General features: G+C 54.5%; 2 protein-coding genes across 2 annotated transcripts in view; one reads left to right on the plus strand and one right to left on the minus strand.

Annotated features, from left to right (window-relative positions):
- Positions 1 to 1,544: 1,544 nt before the first annotated feature.
- On the minus strand, positions 1,545 to 25,457 carry MLC1 (modulator of VRAC current 1). Its single transcript, XM_030320962.2, has 12 exons — positions 25,342 to 25,457; positions 24,716 to 24,960; positions 23,095 to 23,184; positions 21,667 to 21,720; positions 21,184 to 21,285; positions 14,885 to 14,983; positions 14,323 to 14,394; positions 13,288 to 13,404; positions 9,965 to 10,021; positions 9,192 to 9,314; positions 5,150 to 5,302; positions 1,545 to 3,902 (listed from the first exon to the last, which is right to left on the minus strand). The coding sequence occupies exons 2-12, from the start codon at positions 24,893 to 24,895 to the stop codon at positions 3,828 to 3,830; spliced, it is 1,122 nt and encodes a 373-aa protein (XP_030176822.1). The 5' UTR covers positions 24,896 to 24,960; positions 25,342 to 25,457; the 3' UTR covers positions 1,545 to 3,827.
- Positions 25,458 to 26,974: 1,517 nt separating this feature from the next.
- MOV10L1 (Mov10 like RISC complex RNA helicase 1) overlaps positions 26,975 to 27,851 on the plus strand; it is a 75,281-nt gene continuing 74,404 nt past the window's right edge. The window contains exons 1-2 of the mRNA XM_030322329.1: positions 26,975 to 27,154; positions 27,513 to 27,689. Coding sequence (XP_030178189.1) covers positions 26,975 to 27,154; positions 27,513 to 27,689 — 357 coding nt within the window. The remainder of the gene's footprint in view (positions 27,155 to 27,512; positions 27,690 to 27,851) is intronic.

The raw sequence follows: 27,851 nt of genomic DNA on the forward strand, positions 1-27,851 counted from the left end.
TCCGGTCTCCGGCAGCTCGCCCCTCCTCGCGTCCGCTCGCGCCCCTGCAAGGAGAGGGGGCTTCAGGGAGGGCATCCCCGCGGGGCGGAGCGAGCCTGGGCCTGGGCTCGGAAGCCAGGTTGAGGGGAGGGAAGGTGTAGCGTCGGGCCGGTCTCGGGGGGGGAGAGGGGGACGGGGTAAGTCTAGATTTGTAAGGGCAGGTCGGGGTCCCCGGGGCGGGGGCAAGTCTAGACTTCCGGGGTGGGTCTGGGCTCCCGAGGACTGAAGGGGTGGGCAAGGCTGGAGCTCCAAGGGGAGCGGGAGGGCGGGCCGAGGGGTTGGGAATCAGGTCTGGGCTCCCGAGGGCAGCGTGGACAGGTGGAGGGGTGGTGGGTAGGTCTGGGGTGGGGTGGAAGGTCTGGCGTTCCACGGCAGAGTCGTTCTGGGGTTCCGACGGGGGTGTCTAGAATCCTGGGGGCGGGGGGGGGGGGTGGTCTGGAGTCCCGGGACGGGGGAGGGCGGGTCAGGGACTGCAAGGGCAAGTGGGGCGGGGCACGGGGTCCTGTCTGGCATCCGCGGGGGCACAGGTCGGGATTCCGCGCGGAGGGGGCCGCGTGCTCACCCGGAACCGACCCGGTGGCGCAAGCCGCGCCCCCGCCCCCCGCCGCGCCGCCCGGCGTCCCGCGGTTGCCCGGGGCAACGGGCCGGGGCGGTGCGGCGCATTGTGCAACCCCGGCGCTTAGGGTGGTCGGCCCGCGGGGCCCTGGGGGCGCGGCGCGGCGGCCGGCGCGGGGCGTGGGGCTGCGCGGTGCGCGCGGGCGCGCGGGCGGCAGGGGGCGCCGGGAGCAGCTGCGGCGGGGTTGGCGCGGACGGCGGCGCGCGGGGGGCGCTGGTCCCCGCGGGCCGCGGTCAGTGGCGCGCGCGCTGGGACCGAGGCCCGGGCTGCGGTCCGAGGCGCAGGGGCGGGGGCCGGGGCGCCGGGCCATGGTGTCCACGGGGAGGAGTGGCCGCGCCGCCCCCGCTCGGGGGTCACGCGGCCCCGCCCGGCGCGGGTTGTCGGGGTCACACAGACCCGCCCTGGCAATCAGAGGCCCCCCAAGTCATAAAGACTCGAAAGAGTCACAACCGGCCCTGGACCCCACCCCAGGTCTCCCTCGGACCCTCACTCCCGTTGGCCCTAGAGGCCCGCGCTTGGGGAGCAGAGGTGGAGATCATAGTCCCCAGGGTGGACACGCAGGGCTGGGGGGCTGCACACTGGCTGTCCCTTCCTGGGCTGTGGGGAATCGGGGTGGTCAGGACGGCTTCTCCATCCCGCAGAAGAACCTGAGGTGGCCTTGCTGTCCCCAGGTTCACTCGTGGAGGCCTGTGCCGTCACCCCACGTGTTCCAAGTGCGCCCAGTATCCCACGCCACCCAATCCCTCCACAGCCTTCCGTGTCCTCCTTCCTCCGGCCTTTATGGAGGGAGGGGGGAGTAGGAAAGACCCACCCATCCAATCAATGGTCTTTGCTGGCAGGAAATTTCTGAAACATCTTTTTTTGGTTTTAAAGCTTCTTTATTTTGCACTTAACTTCCCAGGATAACCCAAAAGTGAGCTTCTGCTCCCATTTTGCATTAGCTCTGGCCAACTCAGTGCCGACAGGCAGTTCCCCTGGGTGGGGAGGGGTCTTTGTGCCCCTTCCCAGTCTTCACCACTCGAGCCACTAGGCTCTCAGGGGTCCCCACCTCCACCTGGCCTCAGGGATTACATAAATCACGGACAAATTAAAAAGTGGCCCTCGCCTCCACCAGCCCTCCTATACTTTCCTCTCAGTTCAAGCCCTGGACAAAGAGATCCCTAAGGGACTCAAAATAACATAGGCCACGTTTACATGTTAGCATTTATTCAGGAGTTATTAAACTATATCAAACAAATGTAAATTGACAGAAAAAGAATCGTACATTTTTAAAACCCCATTTGTCTGGATTTCTCAAGCTCTATCTGAAATAAAGTGCAAGCCGGTACCAAGCCCTAGGTGCCTAATTCCAGCTCTAAGACTCAGACTTCTGGGACATCCAAGGAAATACCAGAGTGGCCCGTGCTGTCTCCGTGGCTCCCGTCCCAGGCTCCTGAGCAGATCCCCCCGCTGGCCTCCTCGCCTGGGAGCTGTAGGAAGGGGAGGTGACCTCGACTGTGGCCGGGGGGGGGGGGGCCTGCATGTGTGCAGGAAAGAGCCATCTCCCCTGCTCTTGCTTATTTGGGGACATGGCCAAGGACAGCAGACAGGGGCTGGCTGGCTGAGGACAATGCCTCCTCGGCTGGCACTCTCCCCCTTTCCCATGTCTCTTCTGCCTTCTTCCCGACCCAACCTGCCGTGAATGCTGTGAAGACACCCTGGCAGCCAGTCATTCGTGCTGAGCAATGAGAAACCGGGGAGGATCCCTGAATCCCACCCCCCCCAGGTCTATACCCAGTCAGCCCCCGCCAATCCTCACTAACAAGCTACAGGAAAGAGCAAACGTCAGCACCTTCCCGCACAACCGCTGAGCTCCTCACATGAAGCAGACAGACACAACCACTTGCACGTGCAGCCTTGTGAATGCAGATACTGGCCCCAAGACAGTTCCTGAAACCATGAACGTTTCCATTTTCAGAAGGTGCCCCCCGCCCACTGGAGACTTACCAGTGCCCATGTCAACTGAGAAAAGCTAATCGTTCTTCCAGAAAATTCCAGGTATACTCAGGGGACAAGGAGACAGCACACAATTCTTGGCGGTGATTTTAACTGAAGCAAATGTTATTCTCACACCCAAACCGTCTTCGCTGTCTGGCAGGAGGGGCAGTGACAGATGGAAGAGACCCGTGGCCTGGGCTGGACCTCAGGTAAGTGAGGTCAGGAAATGGAGGGAGCTGGAGAATGCCCAGTGATGACCCCCATGAGGGTTCTGGGGGGCATCTGTCTCACGTCTTGAGAATGGTAATGGGAGTGCCAGCAGAACCCATGAGAGGAGGTAGGGGGCCCAGCCCCACCTGCATCACCAAAGCCAATGAGACCCAGAAACGTGGCCCAAGTTTCTACCTTTGGCCCCACCCCAAAGAACACTGAGCTGTCACAGTGGCCAGGGTCACTCTTAGTGTGGGTGTTGACAAAAGGGCTCAGGAGCTGGGTACCACCCAGCACAAGTGCAGACAGCCCCTGCTGACCTGGGCTCTGCATACCACGCATGGGACATCACCAGCACTAGTGAGTGGGCAGGGTCCTTCTGGAACGGCTCGGTCTAAGACAGAGGGCAGAAGTTCGGGCACGTGAGCGCCACACAGGCACAGCCGTGGGTGTGGGGGCTGCCTGTGACCACGGTCCTGAGGAGAAGGGGCTCCCCACACAGCTCTGCTCCGTGGTCAGAGACGGTGCTTGGCAGACACGTCTCCAGAGAGAAACGCCCGAGTCGGTAAGACCCACGTGGGGCCGTCCACAGCCCGGCTGTCGACTGCTTAAGGTAAGTGCTCGACAAGCATGGGCCCGGGAAGCCAGCGAGGTGAAGGAGGAGCAGACGGGCGGCTGGCCGCACGTGCAAGGCCTGCCTAGGCGTCGGTGCCGGGAGGGTCTGGCTCCAGCACGAGCCCCTTCCTCACCTGAGAGCCCCACACCACGGTGCGTGCGGTGGCGCCTTGGGGGTGAGGAACTGAAAGACTCCTAAGCACAAAATGGTCAACACTTGCCTATTTAACAACTAAACTACTAAAAGAAATGAAGACTCCACCTTGCAGCCTGGCCTGGACGAAGGTGAAGGGCAAGTTAGAAAGTGGTAGCTTCAAGACAACTAGCCAGGCAGGGGCCCTGCTCCTGCCTCGGTCTCCCCGCCCCACGGTCACTGGGCCATCTGCACCACGACGGCCCTCCATGCTTTCTCCTTGTCGAACTCCTTCAGGGGGCTTCTGGACACCTGTGGCCAAACAGGCAAAGTGTTATTTCTTCCGGGGGCCACCCGAGTGCAGGAGGCAGGTGGGAAAGCTCTGTTAACTCGAGAGCTTTTCTCAGCCTGTGAAAAAAGGACAGGAAACAGCCCTGGAGCCCCGAGGGGACACGGGGGCCCCCGTTCCTCCACCTTCCCACAGACCAGCCCCTCTGTCCCGGTCCCCGCAGAAACACAGCCTGGGCAGGGGTGGGCTGTGGGGGGGAGACGGGGGGGGGGCAGGCTGCCATGGGGTGAGCACCTGCGTGACAGCTGACGGGACGTGGCCTGCGTCCCAGCATCGGGCAGAGCAAGCAACTACATACAGTGGGTGCCCAAAACATACCCACAGATGGTGCCATCGATGTAAGGGACGGGTGCCCCCACACAGAAGGCCCCGGGTCCGGCCCTGCGTGTATGCAGGCACCATCGGGGGTGGGACACCCAGGGAAGGAGGGCACTTGAGGCAAAGGTGACCAAACACCTCCAGAAACAGGGAGGGCAGCTGCAGGCCCCAGAGCCTCTAGAACCTTCTGTTCTGGAACCCGGTGGGAGCACGCGTTCACCAGACTTGGTGCCCCCACAAAGAACCAGGTGGGTCTCTCAAAGGGCCTGGGGGCCAAGCCATCCCCACAGGAGACCCAGCCTAACTGGTAAAAACAAGGAAATGACCCCATCTGCAGGTTTCAATGAAGGAAAGCGCAGGAGAGGATGAAGGCCAGGGTTGCTGAGGAAGAGCTGACGGCGGGAACACAGGCACACTCGCACAAAGGCCCCGTGGTTGGTAGTACCAGGTGGGAGGAGGGTCTGGTCCACCCACGGCGTCCCTCGTGGACCCTGTGGCAGCCTCCCCAGTACACAGCGTAAAGACCTCTGGGCCAGCAGCTCCTGGGGAGGAGACCCTGGCCCCCTCAGCCCTCCAACTGTGGGGGGCGGGCAAGACCCGGTGGCCTAGAGACTGGCAGAGGGGCTTGCATGACCCTCCAGAGCCTGCCGGACAGAGGTCACTGAGGCCACATCTACAGGGAGCTCAGTGGGCACCCCTTCCCATCAGAGCCGCGCCCCTGAGAGGGGCCAGAGAAGGAACTTCTGTGGCTTCTGGGGATCCTGGCCAGCTTCCTATCCATGTTTGCAGGAGTAAAACTGAAGGCATTCAGTCTATACCGTTTTCAGGACTGGATCTGTGTTCAGGGCCACCCCACAAGGACGGGGAGATCACTGTGTTGAAGGCCACTCACCTCCCCTGCTGGGCGCTCCTGCTGGCTGGTCTGCGCAGCATCCCAGGACGCGCCCAGCTTGAAGCTCACGCACTGGATGACGGTGCCAGTGTTGAGGCCGGCTTGCAGCAGCAGCTGCAGCATCAGAAGCAACCGCAGCACGTCGTAGGATTGCTGGTGGGAGACAAGGCGGTGAGCTCACGGCCCGCCCCGGCCCCTGGCTCTCAGCCACCCGGGCCTGCCACCTGCACCGGGGACGCCACGCCCTCCAGCCCAGGCAGCCGTGCAGGCAGCTCCCCTCCTCCCGCACACCCCCCTCCTCCCCAGGACCTTCCTAGAGCACTTGAGTGAGTTGGTGCGAATCGATTTCAGGTTTTCAAGGTACGTACACTTCTGCTTTCAGGAACCTGAGCGGTAATCATTCTGTCTCGTGAGTGGGAGTCAAAGAAATCCATTCTGTAAGTTGTCATCCTGGGTTTAACAGATGCTATAAAAACGGCCCACAAGCAGCGGAGCCCTGTGGGTAGCCCGGGGGCTCACAGTCAAGCCTCCCACATCCTGTAACCACCACCAATAGGGCCGGTGACACAGAGGGTGTCCGTATGGGGTGAAGTGACCGGTTACGGGGGCTCTGAGCCGGAGACGGGGCCCCTGGGCACTGGTGCACAGACACCATCAGCAGATTCTCTTGGAGCTCAGGCCGGCAGCTGTTGGAGGGAAGGGCGCTGAGGAGTGCCTGGGGTCAGAGGGGGCGATGGGGGCGTGGGGGAGCCTTGGCGAGCAAAGGGTCCAGTGAGCACCCAGCCCTCCCAGTCGCAGGCATCCTCCGGCAGAGACACAAAGCAACCAAATGATAACGCAAAACCCCCGGCTCCATACTGTGTCACTGTTGGGAGGGAGGGAGGGAGGGAGGGAGGGAACAGAAACCCCTCTCCTCAAGCTAATGTAGAAGTTTAGCCACAAGCCCCATTTGAAAAAACAACAACAAACACCACTGTTTTCTGGAGCCAGGGAAGTTGATTCTAAAACTGACATAAAAAACACGCAACCAAAGTGAGGTAACCCTGAAGAGCAGAGTGATCAGGAACTGGGCATCCAGCCCGCCAGCTGGCGAAGCCTGTTCGAAAGCTTCCATAATCGGGACAGGGCGGCACCAGACAGCAGATGTAGGAGAACGACGGGTGCAGACACAGACAGAAGCTTAACGAGTGATACGGGCAGCATCTCAGACGACCGAGGAAAACGATGGGTGTTTGAAGCCCCGAAGAGGAAAGGTGAGTTCCTTATGCTCCAGGATAAACTCCCACTGGACACACAAGTAGTCGTCTTTTTCTTTTTTAATGTTTATTTATTTTGAGACAGAGAGCGAGAGAGAGCAGGGGAGGGGCAGAGAGAGGGAGACAGAGAATCCTAAGTGGGCTCTGCACCGAGGCTCAATCCCGCAAACCGTGAGATCACGACCTGAGCCAAAATCAAGTAGTAGCCTTTCTAGTTGCGGCTTAAAATCCCAAAGCAACAAATAAATATGTTGGTAAATTTGACCACAAAGAACAAACAAACAAAAAACTTCCTCACGACAGAAATCACAAGTGGAACGAAAACCAGCTGGCCCGTGGGAGCCACTATCCAAATCTTCTGTTACAGAGGAGACACCCAAATACTGGTGAAGCTCAAAGTCCACTAGACAGTGAGCAAAAGACAGGACAGAGCTTACTGGAAAAGAAATGCCAAAACCACCAGGCACAAAGGCCCAGAGTCTCGTGTCCAGAGATACGCACACTGCAGCCCCACCAGGCACGCTGGCTCACCCACGTGACAACACTGGGTGACAACACTCTGTGCTGGGCTGGTGCTCGTACCAGCGGTGGGACAGAAAATAGGGCCTCCCGTGAGGGGCACTCGTCACCATTTCCCCAGACCAGAGATGTGTCTGCCCTCTGGCCCAGCAACCCCTCTCCGAGCTCACTGTCCTAATGTCGCACCACACAGACTCCAAACCAGGCGTGGGCACTGAGTTATTCGTAACAACAGCAGAAACTGGGAGCAATCCGTCTCCACCCTTTGGGGACAGGCTGGGAAAACTGTGTGGCGTCACAATGTGCGTGTATAATTAAAGGACACAGAAAAGCTCCTGTCCTCGATGTGAAGAATGCAAACAGAAAATATTGAAGTCGACCACGTATCAAATCAATACTACAAACACACGCAGAAAGGGGGCTGTTTCTCTCCTGAGTGGGGTGAAAGCGAGCTGTAAACTCACTCGGCAGGTGTGCTGCTGGTGGTAACACTGGTGATGCAATTATGACAATTTTTACGTACAAGATAAAATAATAGCTACCCTCAATATTATCAGGAAACAAGATTTTGGAGTAAAAAGAATACTAATACAAAACAACAGAAGTTCACAACAACAACAAAAAATCCAGCGTGTAATTCTGAACTGGAAATACAATATCAATTCAGGATCTTGACGGAGGCTGAGAAGCAATGATGCCCCCGTATGAATGAGCACACGCAGCCCTCAGATCTTGATGTCTATGTACGCCTCCCTCTGAGGGGCCTGCGTGGGTCTGGGGCGAGGCAGGATGAGGTGAGCCTGGGTCACCCCCCACGTCTGCAAGGAGAGGCTGACGGGTTACTGCAGGGAGCACCGGGCTGCAAGGTGCTCCCTCCGGCCACAGCTGGGCCAACATGAGCATCAGAGAATAACGACAGCAGCACTGTGCAGGTAACAAAAACCCGTGAGTCCTTGGCGGTGCTCGGAAGGGAAGAGGGACAGGAGAGCTGGGCGTCTATCACCTCTCTTCACCCCTAGGTGTGACACAAGCGCTCAGGCCGGGGCCAGCCGCCAGGGCCGGCCCCGCACAAGGTGTCGGGACAAGGCACCCGCAGGTGTCCAGCTGACACCATGGCTGTCTCCCTCCTGTGAAAGCCCCACCCACCGCCACCACCAAGAACACTCTGGCGGCTGCCGCCCAACCAGGCGGGAGGTGACAGCACGTGCTCTTGGCCTCACTCCCACTGGTGTCACAGGAAACAGATCCACACGTGGGACCTTCTCCCAGACCACTGGCCAGGACTCCAAACTATCAGGGCCACAGGGGAAAAGGTGGGGACTGTCCGGACTCGAGGGAGACTCGATGGCAAGTTATGCCCCTCAGCGGGTCCTGCTCTGCGAGCTTCAGCCTACGAGGCACATTCTTGGGACGGTCTGTGAACACTGAACGTGACACTGCATGATTTTGGGCCTCTCACGTGCCTTGGTGGGATTGTGCGTGTGTAAGAGGCAGTCCTTCTAGAAAAGTTAAAGTATTTAAGGTAAAGGGTCCTGCTGTCCCACACCTGCCACTCACTTTCAGATGCTCCCGAGAAATGGTCCCACCTGTCAGTATGAACACACATGTACACACAACACATAAAGCACTTAGAATCCTGGTGTTTACTGCGGTGTTCTCTCAACTTTTCTGTACGTTGGAAATGGCCCACGAAAAACACCTGGGAGCAAATACCACGCGTGCTGGTGACAACGTAAGGCATCTAAGAAACCAGCCTAGTGACGTGTGTCTGAGCCTGTGGAGACAACGAAGTGCTGAGAGACCCCAGACAAGTTCTAGTTAGAGGCACGCTGTATGTGCAAAGAGACCCAACTCTCCTCACGTTTATCTATAAACTTGTGATTCCAACAAGGTCTCTCATACAACTGGATGAAGGATAGCTTCCAAAGTGAGAACGGAAGGAAGAAGGGCTGAGAAAATCCAACAGCATCATGAAGGAGGGGTGTCTAGGTGGGATGCGGGGCCGCCGGAGACCAGGCAGAATCGCCCGAAGTTCGAAGAGGCGGCAGCCTGCACGGAACAAGACTGCATGGGCATCAGAGAAGGGAGTGCAGACACCTGGCTGTCCGCGCAGGAAGCAAACTAGACGTGGCCTCGTGCCACATGCAGAAGCAGCTGCACGCAGGTCAGACGCTCACGCGGGCCACCTGTCGCTCGAGACCCTCCTCCCACACAGCCTCCGGCAGCAACACCAGGTTCCCACAGGGTGCTGACAGAACAACGCATACCTTGATGGCTGGCGGGTAGTCTTTGAAGATCTCCAGGATTCTCATGATGCTGAACGACAGGTACCCAGAGGCAGTGAACAGCAGCGGGGACGTGAGGCTGCAGATGGCAATCAGCACCTCCACCTGACGGGAAGCAGGTGAGAACGCGGGTCTGGCCGGCCCGAGGGGCCTGGGAGCCGCTGTCCGCACAGGCAGGGGTGGACGTCTGCCACAACGTGAAGGGAGGGTGGACGTGGCCCTGGGCTCAGCACGAGGCCCTCGCCAGGCTCTCTGCACTCGGTCACCATGAGCTCCACGCGCGGCTCGTGTCCCACCAGATCCCCTGCCTCGCGCACAACTAACCACTCTGTTCAAAGAGCAACACAAACGAACGGCCGGCCTTCCCGCTGCCCTAAACCCTGTTCTTTTAAAACCCCACCCACATCGGAGGCCGCACAGCCGCGTGCAGGTGCTGCTAAAGCACGAACTCAGGTGTCACTGTCAAACAACAGACCTGACAAGACTCAGGATGGGCCGGAAGGACCAGGTGTCGTCCTTCCTACGCTGAGTCACAGGACTCTCCTGACTTTCACACCAGATGTGCTCACTTCCAGCCCTCAGAGTGCCACGCAGCCCTCGCCGGGCTGCCCCTGGCTCGGCACCCTCTCAGGCTCAGCCCTGCAGCCCTATCACCGTGGGGGAGAGCCCCGTCACATGGCAGCCCGGGAAGGGGTGAGCCAGGCCCTAGCAGTGCACAGCACGTCCCTGGTACCTGGGGACAGGGCCTCACTTACCAGACACTTGCTTGGACACTCAGCTGTGACGTGACTGGCAATGGCGCTTGGAAAACACTAAGAGAAAACAAAACACAAAGATTTCAGAGGTGACAGTCAAGGAAGTTAATTCCAATCACGTGCTCCTGTTTTGATGGGCACATCCTTGTGGCCCAGTAGAGCCAAAGGCTGCCTTCCTGGCTAGGGGGCTGGCAGGGCTGGAAAGGGCCGGGGGGAAGCGGGGTGGCCTCTCCGAGGCCTCGTGTGCTCTGTTCCATGGCTGCAACGCACGTCTGCAAAGAAGCTGCAAGAGCCACACCAGGAGTGGCCTGGACGTCCCGGAATTGCTGCCTGTGACATTTTGCCACCTCGGCTGAGATCGGGGACACCTGCCCTGAGTATGTGTGCGTGTGCCTGCTGAAACTGAGGCCATTCTCCTGAACCATCTCAATTCAGCATCACACTGAGGAAATGTCATACGGATTATGCGTGTTACCTGTGTTCAGATTCTCCCAACCACCCCAGTGACGTCCTGTCATAGGTGTTCTTTGTTCCTGGTTTAGGATGCAATCTGTGATCACAATGTGCTTATGAGTCCCCTTGACCAGGGAGACCTAGGTCACTGTCAGATGCAGAGGTCCTGAAGAGCACACCAGCTAGCTGCAGACGGGCATTAGCTGGGGCCAGTCTGGTGCTTCCTCATCATCAGACTCAGGGAGCCCCAGGAGACATGGCTCCCCGCCAGGCCACCCACCACACTATGACCTAGCGGTTAGGTGGGCTCTTCAGTGGCTCTCCTCCACTAAGAGGGCCCTTTCCTCTTTATACTCAATAAACGTCTTTTTCCACTTATTTTAAGAAGCTTGACTTAGTTTCACGCCATTCCAGCAGAGAGGGAAGCGTAGCAGGGCACGTCCTTCCCAAGGTGCCGAGTGCTGAGCCTATTAAACCCACTGAGCCCACGGGCCCAGGTGCATCCAAGGTCTAGTTACCTGGCCACACGCACAGCAAAGGAAATGACCACACGCTGGGTGGCAGCAGACTCCTCCCCTTCGTGGGAGTATCTCAGCACCCGGGACACCGGGGGGACATCTATACTTGTTCAGGAATCTGGCCTGAGGGTGAGTGGGACAGAGGCAGGCTTGAGGCCACGAGATCCCCGGCAGCAGCTAGAGGGCTGAGAGGGGAGCAGGCCAAGGATGGCGGGGAGAGCGGCACTCTGGAGGCCCTGGTGTGGGTGCGACAGATAAGCTCGTTATGGGCAGGGGTGTGGGTATGGCTGCAGGGGTGGGCGGGCCTGGCCCAGGGAGTCTGCTGGCTCTAAGGAATGCGAGAGGTGAAGGTGTCCATGCAGGGACCTCCCCCCAGATTGGCGTTTCCATCAGGGCTCTATGGCTGTAAGCAGAGGAGGGGCTGCGGATGTGGAACAGCCACTGAGGAAGCGACTGGAGTGGCCCCAACAAACGTGGCGGGGTGGGGGCCCAAGTTTGCTTACCACCCCCTGGACTGGCAGGAAACTGGCCCATGGGGAGGAGGGCAGTTGATACACACCCGCTCGTATACAGAAACGTACCAGGCCTAGGGAGGCTGCAGGGACAGGCTCTCGGCCAGGCCCCAAGCCCTGGACCCCCGCCTGGTCTACATCCTTGGCCTCTCCACGGTCTCCTCCAACCAGGACTGGGGCAGGTAGAGCTGTCTGACCCTCCCACCCCGGGGCAGAGAGGGAGGAGCATCTGCAGACAAAGGGCCAGGGAAGCCGGGTGTGGGGGAGATGGCCACAGCCTCTGTGCTGGATGTTCAGGCAAGTAGCTCTGCACTATAAGCTTCAGGGCAATATTGGGTCTCCGTCCTCAGTAACTCGAGGACGTAATTCCAAGCGCTTCCACGTCACCCCAGAAGCTAAACGTGCAGACGCGCCTTTCTCACAGCCTCACTCACTGGGGCAGGCACAGAGGCAAGCACTCTGTGAGTCCCACCTGCGCGCTGGCAGCGGGTGACCAGGTGCGTGACCCCATCCCACGGCCTCCCTGCCTGCTCTCTCCCCCCAGGCTCCAGTCCTCGGGGAGTACCTAGGGCTCAGCAAGGGTGGGCACAGGCACCCCCAGTGTTGCTGAGCCCCAGGACCCGACACAGGCTGCTGCGGCCCAGCCACGCCAGTCTCGGCCTTCCCGCAGCTGAATGCACATGTGGTCGGGACAAAGACCACCCTCTCGAGGCAGCATCAGGAAGAAGAGCATGTGGACGAGCTGCATATGCCGTCCTAGTCGTTCGTCCAGGATGACCCCCGACAGCAGGGTGGGACAAACCAGGCCCTTCCCGCAGGCATCACCATGTGACACAGTGACACTACAAGATAGTCATGGGATGACGATGTCCGATGTCCGGAAACACAGGGTGCAGGTGTTTGGGATGTGTCACTTGACTGTAGGATTTCAGGCACGCAGGGGTTGATTTGAACTGTTCCATGCAGATGGGAGGAGCCCACACCAGCCAAGGCCCCTACCCAAATGGGAGGCACTGGGTCAGGTGCTCCACGGGCTGCGTTTCCGTTAAACACTAAACGACATTAACTTGTGTAAACAAACTTAGTCGCTCATAAAATGATGAACGAGCCATACGTAACACAGTGACCACATATATCAGGCACGTATCATGCACGCACGAAGCGTTGTGCTGGGAGTTTACCACAGCAGTACTTAATATAAAATAATAGCATAAATATATTACATTTTACAAAACACACATTGGGAAACAATATGTTACGTATTCTAGACCTGATATAAAATAATGTAAAATAATCATTCTTCGTTCTTCAAGAAAAAGTAACATAAAAACATGAAACAATATCGATTCACATTAAAACAATTAACAGGGGTGCCTGGGTGGCTCAGTTCGTTGAGCATCTAACTTCAGCTCAGGTCATGATCTCATGGTCTGTGAGTTCAAGCCCGCATCGGGCTCTGTGCTGACAGCTCAGAGCCTGGAGCCTGCTTCAGATTCTGTGTCCCTCTCTCGCTCTGCCCCTCCCCAGCTCATTCTCATTCTCTCTCAAGAATAAACATTAAAAAAAAAAAAAAAGTTAACCTTCTGACCCATTTTATCTTTGATTCTCAAATTCCTCCAATTGTGGGGCCAGCAAGGACCCTGGCGCGGCAGCCAAGAAGCGTGCCGCTTGGCCTGCCAGCAGCCACCTTCCACCCTCTTCCCTTCCAGCTGCTCCCTTGCCTGAAATCCACCAAAGCTGAGCTCCAAGACTGGCAGTGACTGTCTTGGGGACAGCAGCCAGGGCTCGGCCAGTGGCCGGGTGACCCGCGCACATATGAGGGCCACAAGGGTGTACTCACGGCCACTAAGATCCAAAAGAACGTCACGGAGAGGTGTGGTCCCGAGACAGCATCATCCACGTTCAGAGCGATGACCCCACCCAGGACGGCAGAGACGCCAGCAATCACCTCGATGACCTGGAGGGACAGAGCACATAGGCAGGGCCACGGAGGGAGTGTCTCTCATGCTGCAGGTGGGCAGGGGACATGAAGAGGATGTTCTAAAGAGCTCAGGGCAAAGTAGCCATAGGCCCCATGTTGAAATGTTGAGGATGATCTCTAAAAGAACACCAAAAAATGCGTAGCTCCCAACTCAAAATTACTGGAAAAGGAAAAAAGTGGGAGAAGAAAGGACGAAGCTCCCACCAATTCAAAGGAAGGCAGGAAAAGCAAGAGAAGGCATGGAAACTAGGAAACAGAAAGGTGGCAAAACAAAGTACAGACGTGGCAGTGCAGGACGCAGACTCACAGGTGAGGCCACCGAGAGGGTGACAGATGGGGGAAGGATGAGACGCAGTCCCATGCTGTGACAGCAGCATCCTGAACACAAGGACGAGACAAGCTGATAGTCAGGGCAGGAAGACACAGCCCGCCCATGCTAACCAAAAGAGAGCTGTGCACTTGACCAGTCAACACAGACTTTATGGCAAAAGCCATCAGCAAGGGCAGATTTGCTAAGTAATCGTGAGAATAGGAAACAACTGTGAACTTGTACATGACAAAGCCCCCAAAACCCATGGCAAACGGCTACGGAACCACACACAGAAATCACGAGCACTATGCTCAGAGCAGGGGGCTTAACACATCTTCCACAGTATAAGGACAAGTGAACCAAAGAAACAAGCTAGAAACACATAAAAGACTTGCAATACAGTTTACAAGAGAGGGCAGCCACATGATCTATCCTTCAAACCAGGACAATTCCGAGTGACAGGGTGAACTTAAGAATTCCTTGTGGATGGCAGATGTCACTCAGGACAGTGTGTCACCATGGACCTTTCCCAAATAAAATAAAATAAAATAAAATAAGAAGGAAAAATTTAAAGTTTATCTTACTGAATAGGATTTCAGGACCCGAGCAGGAAATGCCACTTCATACAAAATGTTGGTGCTATCTGACATGGAACCCTAAAGAGAGACAGACAAAATGTTTGGCCCGGAGACTTTACATGTGCTGTGGCAGGGGGGTGGGGAGGGAGAGGTGCACCCTCGCAGCCCATTGCCCAGGCTGTTGGCACTGGCTGGCCACGTCCAGGCTGTCACTTTGGCCGGGTTCTAAACTACTAGCATGTGGGAGCCACTGGTGGCTCTTTAGACTTGAGCTATTCCTTGCATGTGAAAACAGAATTAGCTGCTGTGACCCCAGTTTACAAGGTGACACTTTTAGCAGACCTGGTCTCTCGACGGGAAACGATGGGGCACCGGTACTTGATCAGAATCACACCATGGGGCAGTTGTGTCGCATCTTCTACCTTGCCTTCCTGAGGCCATCGGCCTCATGAGACCCTGGCGGGCTGGGGCTGCATGCGGTGCCCTGGGGCAGCCTACCCTCGTGTGCATGGGTGAGTGTTCTGGGGGGGCCTGCTGCATGCCCCGTGCGGCGCAGGGCTGGACCCACCTTCTGCTTACAATACGTCTCGCTCGACCGTGCTGAGATGATCACCGTGGCTGCCATGAAAAGCTCCAACAGAAGGAGAAGAATCAGATTAAAATTTATCTGCCAAAAAAGAACACATAGGTCTGTAAGACTAGTTCTCTTCGCTTTTCCTTCTGTAAATGTAGACAAAGGCTTAGACACCTGTTTAAAGCTCTGGGCATCTTTTTCTGTCAAAGGCCAGATGCCAGGCACAGGGGCCATACATCCCCTCTGCCTCATGTGTGTCTGTTTTGTTTTGTTTAACCCATTCTTAGCTCAAGGGCTTGCTGTGGCCGTTGAGCTGGAGGCTACTCACCCGATCTAAACCTTCCTTAGTGGTTTGCCCCCTGGGTGTTTAAGGACGTTTTGAAAACCCGCACACCTTTACATAGCCCTATGCATAACTGCCAAAAACCGAACAGGGCCTTAGAGGTGATAAAACTGTTCCATGTCTTAATTGTGTTGGCAATTAAAGGAATCCATCTCTGTATTCATAACCAATGAATAAAAAAACTAAAAAAAGTAAATTTAACTATAGGATTTGCAAACCAGCCAATATGGAGCCCTGGCCCAGCACCCCCTCTGTGGGGCTCCCACACTCAGGGCCTCCCTCACCTGCCCCCACCACCCCGGGCAGGTGCCCGACAACTAGGGGATCCCTGGGGCCCAGGGACGTGATTCACACCAGCCAGTTCTAAGCCTGCACCTGCCTCACCCACAGGAAAGGTTCCCTCTCTCGTTCCCATTCTGCCTCCTGACTGCCTGGTGCTTCCCCCTGTAGCCCCCAGCCTGGGCACGTCGTGCCCCCTCCCCTTGGGACCTGTGAGTGATGAGCTGTCTTTCCAATGGCAGTTGTCCCCTGATCTGTTGGCCTCCTCAGACCACAGTGATAATAAATCCTATGTTTAAAATCAAATGAAATTCATTATTCGATCTATAGAACTCTACCTGCAAAATTGAAAACAGAGAATCATCATTCTTTTATAGTATTTGGTGGAACACTAACAAAAACTGACCGTCTATTAGGCCACAAAACAAGCCTTGGTAAATTCCAAAGAACCTACACTACAGGTTGGGCATTCTGACTGTAACATAATCAGAAAAACAACCACCAATGGAAGACTGTGAAAGATAGTCCTGTATGTCTGTTTTATCAGGGTCCTGGTGAGAAAGAGAGGGACACCCAAGAGGAGGGGCTAGAGGAGATTTAATGAGAGGATAGCTCTCAAGTCTGGGCCAGGGTGAAGGGAAACCTGGAAGGGTAGTGGTGACTACTGAGGACAAGGGCAGTGAAGGAGTGGCCGAGAGAGAGAACCCAGCCTCCATCCAACTACACCCCCAAAAGGCTCAGAGCCAGGGGAAGGGACAGCCTAAGCACTCTCAAATGTCCCATCTGAATGAGTCTCTCATGGGCTGACCCCAACGGAGGCCAGAAGGCAAAATGCTAGCGGAACCAGCCCACATATGCCACCTCCTGGACAGAGAGGGAGACAGTGGGTGGGAAGTAGGTTTGGAGGGACCAAAAGGGAAATCTGCAAACACGTAGGACCAAACAACGATGAAAATCCATGTCACGTCAAATCTGGGATGCACCTAAGCTGGAGCTGAGAGACAGGGCCAGAGGCACCCCCGCTGGGCTGGGCTTTCAGCTCATGACGGGTGTAGCACACTGACCGACCCACCGACCGACTGACCAAGGAGCAGCCCCAAAAACACAGGGAGCAAGGACATGACAGACACTAGGAAAGAGAAAACGGCAACTAGAAACAAACCAAAGGAGGTTCCCCAAGAGCTAGTTCTTGGAAAAGAATGAGATACAATAAAGACACAAATTAAATTCTGGGGGGGAGGGGTGGGGGGAGAGAAGGAAAGAACTAAACACGGAGCACATTTAAAATAGGGAGTTATTGGGGCGCCTGGGTGGCTCAGTCGGTTGAGCGTCTGACTTCGGCTCAGGTCATGATCTCGTGGTCCGTGAGTTCGAGCCCCGCGTCGGTCTCTGTGCTGACAGCTCAGAGCCTGGAGCCTGTTTCGGATTCTGTGACTCCCTCTCTCTGACCCTTCCCTATTCATGCTCTGTCTCTCTCTGTCTCAAAAATAAATAAATGTTAAAAAAATAAATAAAATAAAATAAAATAAAATAAAATAAAATAAAATAGGGAGCTATATCACTATCTACTACGTGCCAGTAATTTTGAAAAACTGGATGATATTGGAGGAACTTTTAATAAAATAGAAAATCTGACACAAGACAACACAGAACACGTCGATACTAATAATGAAGCCCTCCCTCAGCAGCAGCTCTGGGTGGAGAGGACTTCACAGGCAAGTTCTACCCAACTTTCAAGAAGCAGTTCATTCTATCAAGTCGTTCTGAAACACAAGAAATCAGTGCTGCCTCGCTTACTTTACGAGGCCAGTGTAGCCTTGACTCTAAAACCAGATGAAGGAAATCTAGGCCCATTTCACCCAGGACATGCAGAAAACCTGAACACAATACCAGCTAGTCACCCTGTCAAGACTATCTAAAATAATACTGTTGTGTTTGAGTAAGGTTTATTCCAGGAAAGAAAGCCTCAACACCAGAAAAATCTGTCAATCTAATAAAGTGAGGAAAGGTCATCTTAACATATGCAAAAACAAACTATTAAAATTCAACACATAATTATATTTTTAAAATGAAAAACTCATGACAAACCAGGACTTGAAGAGAACATTTTCAACTTGGCAAAAGTTACATATCAAGAATTTAACAGAGACTCTTTCGATGCAACTCATTTAAAGTCAGGAATAAGACAGAGACGCCCCACTGGTTCCCACTGCGGTGGGAACCCTGCCACAGCTACAGAGAAAGGGAAAGATGGTAGGACTGAAGTGGATGTTCGCACGGTCATTGTTTGCGGAGGATGTAATCACCTGCACAGAAGAACCAATACAAAACTATGAAGAATAAGAGAGTTCAGCAAGGTTTCCAAACACAAAATCTACTGACAAAATTCCCTTTTGATTTAAAAACTGGTACAGTCTGAATAGGTTTGTACTTAAGTGAATATATAGCAGCAACGTCAATCTCCTGGTTTTGACATATTCTGATTATGTAAGATGCTGTCATCTGGGGAAGCTGGGTGAAGGGCACACAGGAACTCTCTGTATTTGTGCAAATTATTGAGTCTTAAAATATTGCAAAATAAAAAATTAAATCAATAACCTCTCTCTGCATTCTGATAATTCATCTGAAAACATAACTTAAAAAATAAGCACCATTCATACTGGCAACAAAATCTGTAAATGATCTAGGGGTTACTTAACGAAGAATAAATAGAACATTAAGACCCTAATACAGGACACAGAAGATGATTTGAGTGAGTACAGACCATCTATGCTCCTGGGTAGAATGATTTAACATAACGAAGATGTCAAGTTTCACAAAATTACTATATCAACTTAAAATCATCATAGCATAATCCCAGGTGCAGCTGTTGAGGAACTCAATAAACCTATTCTAAAATCTATTTAAAGTCAGAGAGGCCAGCTGTGAAGTGGGGGGGGGGGGTGTGTGGCTCTCCCACAGGACATTAAGGCCTGCCCAGGGTATCCTCATAAAAAGCATGGTGTTGCCCAGTAACAGACAAACTGGTGAGAAACAGTGGCAAAATCACTTCTGCGTGGGAATTTGACACATTGTGTGTGGGGGGGAAGCAAGTTCTGTGACTCAAGGAGAGAAAGACAACCTCCATCTACAGATGAGCCGATGTTAAGGGCAGGCAACTAGCAGCAAAGGAAGCTAGGAGATAAAAGCAGAGGAAGGGGTGCTCAGAAGCATCAGTGATGAGAAAACATGAAGGGAAGTAACAAGCAGCTCCCGCTGTAGTCATCTGACTGGACACAGTAGAAAATCGGTGACCCCAAACGTAGGGAAGGTCTGGGCCCTGAGAAGCCTGCGCATGCAGTGGGGGTGAGAACAGGGCCCTGTTCTTGAACAAGTGAGTCCAGGGAGACGGCACCTCTTGGTATATGAGACCCCTGCAGACACGTGTCTGCACCTGCTCCCGGCAGTGGGGCATCACAGGTGACCCTCTGGATCTACCCCTAAAGAATGCTGGGTAGATGGGGGAACCCACAGTGGATGTGGCACAGTGTTAACGGTGAGCAGCCTCATCGTGAGCTGGATGGACCCCCAAGTGCAGGAAGAACGGCAGGAACAGATAAGCTCCCCTGTGTACATCATGTGGGGGAGGAGGGCTCCCCTGCATACATCGTGTGGGGAAGCTGGGTGGAGGCTGAGAATCCAGGGCCCGGCACGAGCAGGGAGAAGGGGTGTGGGAGCCACAGTCCCAAGGGTCCCATCCTGTGTGTGGTTTTCTATTTCCCCACGTGTTCGTGCGCACGTGCCCCCAGACACCGGTGGTTCGGACGTTGGAGCCACGCGTCCTTAGTGCCACAGACAGCACTTTCAGTGCTGTGTGGCTTGACTTTCACGTGACAGAAACTATGTGAGGGCCTGGTTACCCATGGATTCTGGCACAGTGGCCTGGGCACGGTGGGGACTGGAGTTCTAGCTTCAGGAGAGGTGGCGCTGTGGCCACGGCCACACTTGAGGAGAAGGCCGGGTGGCATGCGGCTTCACCCACCTTTCAGCATTTATTTACCTGTTTGCGGTCTTCGGGGGCACTGCCCTAGGCAACGTGGACATTCGAGTATGTGTTCTGGTTTGGGGTTTTTGCCACGATGCCCAGTGCTGCTAGCAGCCACACTTTCTGGTCGAGCATGCAAGTGTTATCTCCAAGGCCTGCACTGTCGGGGGTGTGTACACGGAGTCACAGCGCGTGTGCTTCTTCAGAACATACCTGCAGATGCCGGACTGTTTCCAAAGGGTGTAAAAGCTGCCCCAGACGGGAGGCAAGCACCTGGGGCTTCTGCCCATCTGATGCTTGAAATGGCAACTCTTTATGGTTTTCATTTACCTCCTCTTGATTATAGTGAGGCTGAGAGTCACTCCAGCTGCCTGGTGGCACTGGGCTTTCCTCCTCGGCGAGTGCCCGAGGCAGCCCGGTGCCCTAGATCTGCAGCGGGAGCTCCCCACACACCCTGGGACAGGTCCTCCTTCCAGCGTGTGCCCCTGCGTCTCCCCTGGCTAGGCTCCAACACGAGGGCGCAGTACCACTACGCGCAAGTCCAGGACTATGGTTGGCGCACGCGGGGTGGCTTCAGGCTAGCCTGGTCCAGGAGGGCTCCCCTGCCTTCCTGGACCGCTGTTTAGTAACCCCTGGCTGTGGGCTGAGTTCCCGGCCTGCTGTCAAGGGGCTGCCTTCCCTGGCCCTTGGTCACTAAACGTGTCGGGTCCTGCTGACAGGTGCTATTGCTCTGGACCCACTGAGAGGCGCCCTCACCGGCCCTCAGCCAGGACTTTAACGAAGTCCTGGCTTAATGAAGGTTTAATGAAGAAGTACCGGTTCTCAGTAAGGCTTCATGATTTTCTACAAAACAGCCTCACAAAACTTCTGCTTCATTTATTCCCAAGAACTTCACAGGCTTGTCTCTATAAAATAATGCCTGTATTTAAATTACATTTCCAAAGTCTTCTGTTGCTAGCACAATTGTTTTACTCTGATTTTCACAGCTTGCGACCTTCCTACATGTGCTCAATTCTAAGGTGGAGTCAGTGGGAAACCCTCTTCTGCAGACAATGTCAGTGTGAGTGTCCTTTCCGGGTCCACGTGTGTTCATGTTTCTGCCTTACAGGCCTGGCTGAGACTTCCTCGGGCCCCCCATCCTTTTCCTGATCTTGAAAATAGTGAGTTCAACATTTCCCACAAAACAGAGGTTTTTTTTTTTTTTTTTTTTTTTTTTTTGAGGTATCTCTGATGAGTCTTCGTTTCTTAGGAAACTGGGATTCTCTTCTGGCATCATAGTCTAAATGGTAAGGTTTTTCCGTTTTTCTTAGTGGTTCATAAAGTAACCGTATAACTTCCAATCAACAGCATCACAGATTTGATGAAATACGTTGCCAAAGAGACATTAGAAATACTATCAATAAATCCATCTGCTGTAGTCAATGGCAAGAATCAAATACAGACAATTCTCAAAAGCATAAATTAAATTCTCAGAATTTGTTAGACTCCAGAGCTATGACGCACATGTACTGTGTCAACCCAATGACAGCACTGTCTCAGGCCCAGACTCAGTGGGACCAGAACCCCTGGTATCTGCATCAGCAGGAAGACATGTCCAGGAGAAAACAGGAAAACGTTTGGGACCCACAGCACTACCCAGTGACTCACGTCTATTGCTGAGGGGTTCACAACCAGTTTGCATCCAAACCAGATTAAACATGTAGTGGTGATGGCAAACGTGGACACAAACAGGATCTGAAAGTTGGGGATCTGGAAGAAAAACAGGGGTTCACTATTTTTTGCATAACTAAAATAAAGGTATCACTGAATCAAATTCTAGGTAATTAAAAACCCCAAGATTACGACACATACACATAAGGATTAGCCAGGGAGGGTCCCTTGCAGCCCCTCAGGGGCAGGAGGCAGGGTATTCCAGGAAGCCCTGCAGTGGGGGGCACAGGGGCTACAGGCAGTGGAGGCACATCCCAGCATGCACACGCGCGCAGGTGCCCCTCAGCCCTGCAGGTGGCCTGGGCCTGCCTCCTGGGTCCACAGACTGCTGGTGCATTCTGCCATCCGAGGCTCTTCCACGGCCCAAAGCCACACTGCTGCCCCCACATCTGCAGAGACCGCACAGAAAGCCGGACTCACCGCATTGATGTTTCTCCTCGAAACAGCAAAGCTCACAATTGCCGAGGGAAGGCACTGAAAAGAAATCAGAGCTCCGTGAGCCAGGGGCGAATCACCTAGACATCTGTACTTGCACTGCAAGGCTTCAGCTTCCAGAACGACCCAAGACATGCCAGCCAAACAAGTGCCACCAGTCAACTGGGCACAGGAGTGTTGGCAATGGTGAAAGGTCCCGTGACTTTCAAAATGACTTATTCTGGAAAATGCTTTTCTGAAGAGATGAAAGAGACAGATAGTGAAACCTATTCTCACTAAATACACTTAGACGTCGAACTGTCACCTCTACCAATTGCACAAGAGCAGACTTCATCTTACCTCAAGAATTACCCCAAAGGGAAAAACATCTACATGCGAAGAATGTGGAAACAGGGGTCTCAGAGTCTCTAGGAGGCTTGATCCCCACAGAAGCAAAGAAAGAGGCAAGAGTGAAGGTGTCAGGGCAGCGGGGAGGTGAAGGGAAGGGCATCAGCTCGGGCCTTGTGGGCCATGCCAGGTGTTGCCCCTGTGGGTGACACGATCCCTGCAGACCCCGCAGTGAGCACAGCACAAGCCATGGAAACGGATCCCAGAGACTGCAGGACGCAGAGCATAAGCTGGATGAGGGGGCCCCAGGGGCTACGCCTCCAAGAGCGGAGGGGGAGCTGGTGGGACCATGTGACCTGCTTCCCTAGCCTGTCCCTTCTGAAGGTAAAGGGCACCACCAAGGACTTGGCTGAGATACCCATCCCAGGTCAGTGTTGCCCTGGAGCATGGGGGTCAGAAATCCCAAGGAGGACTGCTCCAGTAGTGACGAGGGACCACCTAGAAGATTCCAGAGAGAACAGTAGGAAATGGGTCAAATTTCTGCAAGGACTTTTGTCCTAAGAGGGCAGAAGCCAGGTTCCCTGCCAGCCCACAGGACAGCCCGAAGCGACACGCAGCTGTAAGTTAGAAATCAAAGTGCCGTTTCTTGCGTGGGACTCTATGGAGTGACATTCAGACTTGCTACGTCAATCATTTTCAAAAGTAACAAATCTCATTTAAAACTAAAGTCAAATAAGGACATTCTTTTTTTTTTTTAATTTTCTAAACGTTTTTATTTATTTTTGAGACAGAGACAGACAGAGCATGAGCAGGGGAGGGGCAGAGAGAGAGGGAGACACAGAATCCCAAGCAGGCTCCAGGCCCTGAGCCGTCAGCACAGAGCCCGACCCTGGGCTCGAGCTCATGGAGTGTGAGATCATGACCTGAGCCGAAGTCAGATGCTTAACCGACTGAGCCACCCAGGTGCCCCAGATGAGGACATTCTTAATGAGGAGTAAGGGACAGCCAACTAGTAAATTTTGGAGCAAAGAAACTCAGAACCGCAAATTTCGGTACTAAAAGATGCAACTGAGGAACGATGCTTACCGATCCTGCAGCACAACGTAAGTAATCCATTTCGGAAGGAAACACATTTCCCAGATAAAGCGAAAACCCCGAAGTCACAAGCAGACAGCTCTGCAAAATAGCAGCACAATTCAGGTTATAACACAGGCACATTGGAAAATCAGACAGCGAAACAACTAGTCCTCTGACTGCCTCCTGGGTCAAACTCAACAGTTTGTACAATGCCAACTTTGATGCCTGGATTCCGCCAGAACTGAATCCTCCCTGAAGAATGGCCATGGCCCACTCTTCCCTCCAGCACCAGACTAAGGGCCTCAACATTTATTTGGGAGAGAGAGGGAGAGGTCTCTGTTGAAATTTAAAGCAAAAAACGGCACTTCTCCCCAGAACACACCCTTACCCCGATACGTACAATTTCAGGGGGTTTAGGATAACCCCCCCAGACTCAGGGCCAGCCTCGGGGGCTGGCAAACAGCCCCACCCCATGCTCTCTGCAAAGCTAATCCAAGTGGACAGCTGGAAAATGCTCAAGTCAGGGGCTGCAGGCCCAAGAGACACCCAGGCCTCAGGTCACGTCTGAGAGATAGAAACTCACTACAGAGGCTGAGGCTGTAGGGCAGGGGTCAGTGTTAAACGACTCAGACAAAGGGTCTGGACTGGGGGGAAGTCATGAATGCCCCACTGTGACAGGAGCACTGGGACACAGGGGCCTGGGGAGCCAGGGAGACCATGGTACACACCTAGGTGAGGAGGGGAGGAGCAAGATTAAGTACCCTGGCTACAGGCAGCTGTGGGCAGCGCACAGAGTCCAGAGCCCTGGGACTGCGAGGAGGCTGAGCAGCTGTGTGATGTCAGCCCCAGGAACAGGGACGAGGAACTTCCTCTGCACCCCAGGCAGATGGGGGTTCCAGTCTCAGTAGGACAGGGTCACAGCTCAGGGAGAGGGTGGGCAGGACCACTGGGGGTGCTGCAGGGTGGCCTGGGGAAGCCCGGTGAGGGGCGAGGTCCCCACCAGGATCCTGGCTCTCAGCCTGGGTCGCACAGGAGACCTGGGGTCCTGCCTAAAGAGAGGTGTATCCAATGGCCCAGCCCCAGGCAAGCCTGCACTCAGGCTGAAATGACCCCTTTAGTGGTCAAGTGCACATCCAAGCATGTCTGAAGGCAAATGTCCTGGCACCAGGTCTGCCCCCAGCTCTCTACTGACCCTGTCCCTCCAGCCCCTGGGCTTTCTCCTGCTCCATGGCCCTGACTTCCCATCCTGGGACACTGACCCACTGTTCAGTCTGCCAGAGGTCTGCCCTAAGAGCACAGCCCCTCCTCCCATCTTTGCAGGGCAACTCCAGACCACCCCCCACCAGGAGTGGAGAGTCTTGGAGGCTACCCCAACAGCAGATGGCCAGCATGGACTGTCCCAACCCTGGTGGGACACAGAGAAGCCACAGCCAGAGGCCAACAGGGCTATTGTGGTAAATATTCGCGAACCGAAAAAAATAATTCAGAAAAAATAAGCAAAGTAAGCACATCAGCACACGTGAGACTCTCCAGAAGCAGAAATAACCTAGGATCTGCCCTCTCCCAGGCCACTTGGGAATGGCGCCCAAAGCAGAAGACACCTCGTGGTGGATGGTGAAGAGCTACTCACCCCCATCAACACAGAGAGAACCCATGTCTTGTGGCTGAAGCACGGAGGCAGCCTTGTCGACAGCTGAAGGTCGTTGGGCTTGGCGTCTGAGGGGTAGCTCCCGGCCTCCGGCCTTCCCCGCTCCAGGGTGGGCATCCGGTCATAACTGAGCTCCTCCCTGCACTGCTCATCCCGTGCCATGGTGCTCAGGGGACAGAAGCCACACAACAGATGCACTTGGAGCTCTGGAGTCACCTCTGCTGCCGCTTATTTACCAGTAACAAAATTATCATTTACTTTCAACAACTGAATACACAACTCTAATTAAAGCACGTCGTTTCCAGCAAAAGAAACACCATCCATACCAAGATGCTACAAGTTTGAAGAAAAAGTTAGCACCCAAGTCTATAAGTAAGTAAAATCACTTTCCCAGTAAAACAACCCTGAACGGTCTGGATTCAGAGTGGAATTTTAGGTTTTAAGTGCCTCACTGTTCCGGGCTCTCCAGAACATTTCAAGCTTCACACTCATTAGCAGCTTCACTTACGAGTTCCATGACGTGCTGGTTATCAAAGAACATTAAATTGCTCAAGGTGAGACCACAAAATACACACACACACTTAGCGATTTAACGTGGGCACGCTTACCTCCGGTGGTTTCTGGCGCTGGGAGCGCTGGTCTCTGGGTGAGGGGCCGTTACCAAGTCATCCTGCCCGGGGCTTCCAGCAAGAACTATTCACAAATGGAACAAAAGCCCAGCAAAACTGCACTTAAGCCAGGGGAAGGAGTGCCGCTTCCTGAATTTCAATGAGATGAAGAGAGTGACCCTGGAAAGTTCCCCGGTGGTTGTGTAACTGCTGGCTCAGAGCACTGCTCCGTACCGTCTCAACTCTGCCAAAAATTAAGGGGTCCCTCAGTTCCACTGATGGCAGCTGAGTCACACACAGGTGCCACGGCAGGCATCTCACAGGAAAGAAGTGTACCTAAGAGTAGCACAACACGAAGCACCCAGTCCGGGCAGGGTGGAGTGCTGGGTGTCCGTTTCTGAAACACCTTACTATCCAAACACCTTGTCATACACCCTTCAAAGCAGCTTTCTTCCATCGATGCTCTGAGATCATAGAGGAAGACCTTCTTCACGAGGTCACATGCACATTTGCACGTTTAACATGGCTGGCGTGGCCCTTGAACTGCTTGGGAATTCTGACTCATTGGTTCCCGTGGGCAGCCCTAGCAGTCCTGCTGTGCCTTTTATTTCTGCTAAAGAAAAAGGACGGGAGTATGCTTCGCCCAGAGACACTGGCGCCCTGACAGTTACAGCGACAGTTTCTTTGTTGACATGGGAGCCATAAAGTAGCTCGAATCAAAGCATTCTGAAAAACCAGCTCCTCAAACTGCAAATCCACATAAAGCTTGAGCAAAGGCATTGGTTTTGAATAATGGGATGCTCTGTTGTCTTAGCTTTTCCACCAAGCAAAGATTAGAGTTTTCACAAACTATAACCCGGGAAGTTAAGAAGGGATTTTGAACAGATTGAAAAACCTCCCAAACTTCTTTACGGACTCCCTTTTAAATGATAACTGAATTAGTAGGAATTGGTGCGGCAAGATTAACCCTTGGTGTTTCTTCTTGTTTGAAGAAAACGTCAAGCAAATTTCACCATTTCTGTGCCTTTCCAAGGTTGTTCTACCCCTAAGAAATGCAAGCTGCCTTGAATCAGAACTTGTGGAGCAAACTCAAGGCCCTCGAGTCCTAGTCACTTGAGAAATGCTTCCTTGTTTCCATTGGCAATACCAACGTTCAGAACAAATCCTGTGTTTCCACGGTATCTTCACATACACTACTGTTCCTAAAACGTCTTTCCTCCTTTTCCTGCCTCCTCAGATCCTACTCATGTTTCAACGTTTCCCTTGTCCTTCAATGAATGCTTACAGAAGGAACAGAGCAGTCCACAGTCCCTCCCGCCTGGAGTTTACATTCTAGTGGCCGGACAGAAGCACACAAGATAAGTAGTGTCCTTTATGGTGGGGGAGGGAAGGAATGGGGGTTGCTGCTTGGGGGAGTCAGGGCAGGCCTCACTGAGGAGGCATCTGAGCAAAGACATGCAGAAGGCAAAGAGGGGAGTCTCGCAGAGAGCTGGAGCAAGGGTGCCACGGATGCAAAGGTCCTGAGGTGACCAGGCTGGAGGACGATGGACAAAGCAATCATATGAGGTGAGGCATCCAGATAGGAGGCACCTGTGGGCATGGAGACAACCTTGGCTTGGACTCTGAGATGGACATGCCGGAAGGTTCTGCGTGGAGGAGCAAGCGGCTGCTGGGTGGACAACAGGCCACAAGAGAGCAGGTGCTGGCCGGGACTGAGGTGGGGCACAGAGGCGGTTTCGAGGAGTGGCCAGGTTTCGGGGAGAGCTTTGAAAAGCCAACACGATCTGCAGTCAGCAAGACGTGGGGCGAGAGGGTCAGTAGTCCAGGGGGGCGGAAGGCTTCAGTCTGAGCAGGGCAGGTGCCGCTGTCCCACCTGAGGTGCACAAGACTGGGGGAAGCAGGTGCGGAGGGAGGGTCCGCAGCGTCCTTCTCGCCATGAGACCGAAGGCTCTGCTGGGCATCCAGGTGGTCGCACTGAAAAGCTGGGGTGGAGAGTCCCGAATCCAGGCTGGCGGACACACGGGACAGTCCTAGGAAGTGGAAACTCCTGCTGCGCGTCGCCCTCGCTCTAGAAGCCCGTCCGTGGCGCCCCCCGGCGGGCAGCATGCGCTGCACACCCCGCGCACCCGCGGGGGGCCCTGGCACCCTTCCATGCTCATGGGTGTCCCCAGCGCCGAGTGCACGGCCAGGACTCAGCAGGACTTACTTCAGGCTCCGGGCGCGGGGTCCTCACCGCCCGGACGAGGAACCCCGCTCACACCGCGCTCGGGCGGAACCACGAGGGCCGTCCCGAGCCGCCAGTGCCCGGGTTCCCCGACCCCGGCACGAAGGCCGGCGACACCCGGAAGGTAACCACTGCTCCTGCAGACAAGGAAGCCCCAGGACTCGAAGCAACACCCACAAAGGCAGCGAGAAGCCAAACAAAACTACGGGTCACATTCTGGAGGATGCGGCCGAATTCGAGCTGAGACACGCTTACGGCCTGAAATGCCTAGGTTTGAGCAAAAGAA

The sequence above is a fragment of the Lynx canadensis genome, chromosome B4, assembly GCF_007474595.2.
Source record: "Lynx canadensis isolate LIC74 chromosome B4, mLynCan4.pri.v2, whole genome shotgun sequence".
Classification (NCBI taxonomy): domain Eukaryota; kingdom Metazoa; phylum Chordata; class Mammalia; order Carnivora; family Felidae; genus Lynx; species Lynx canadensis.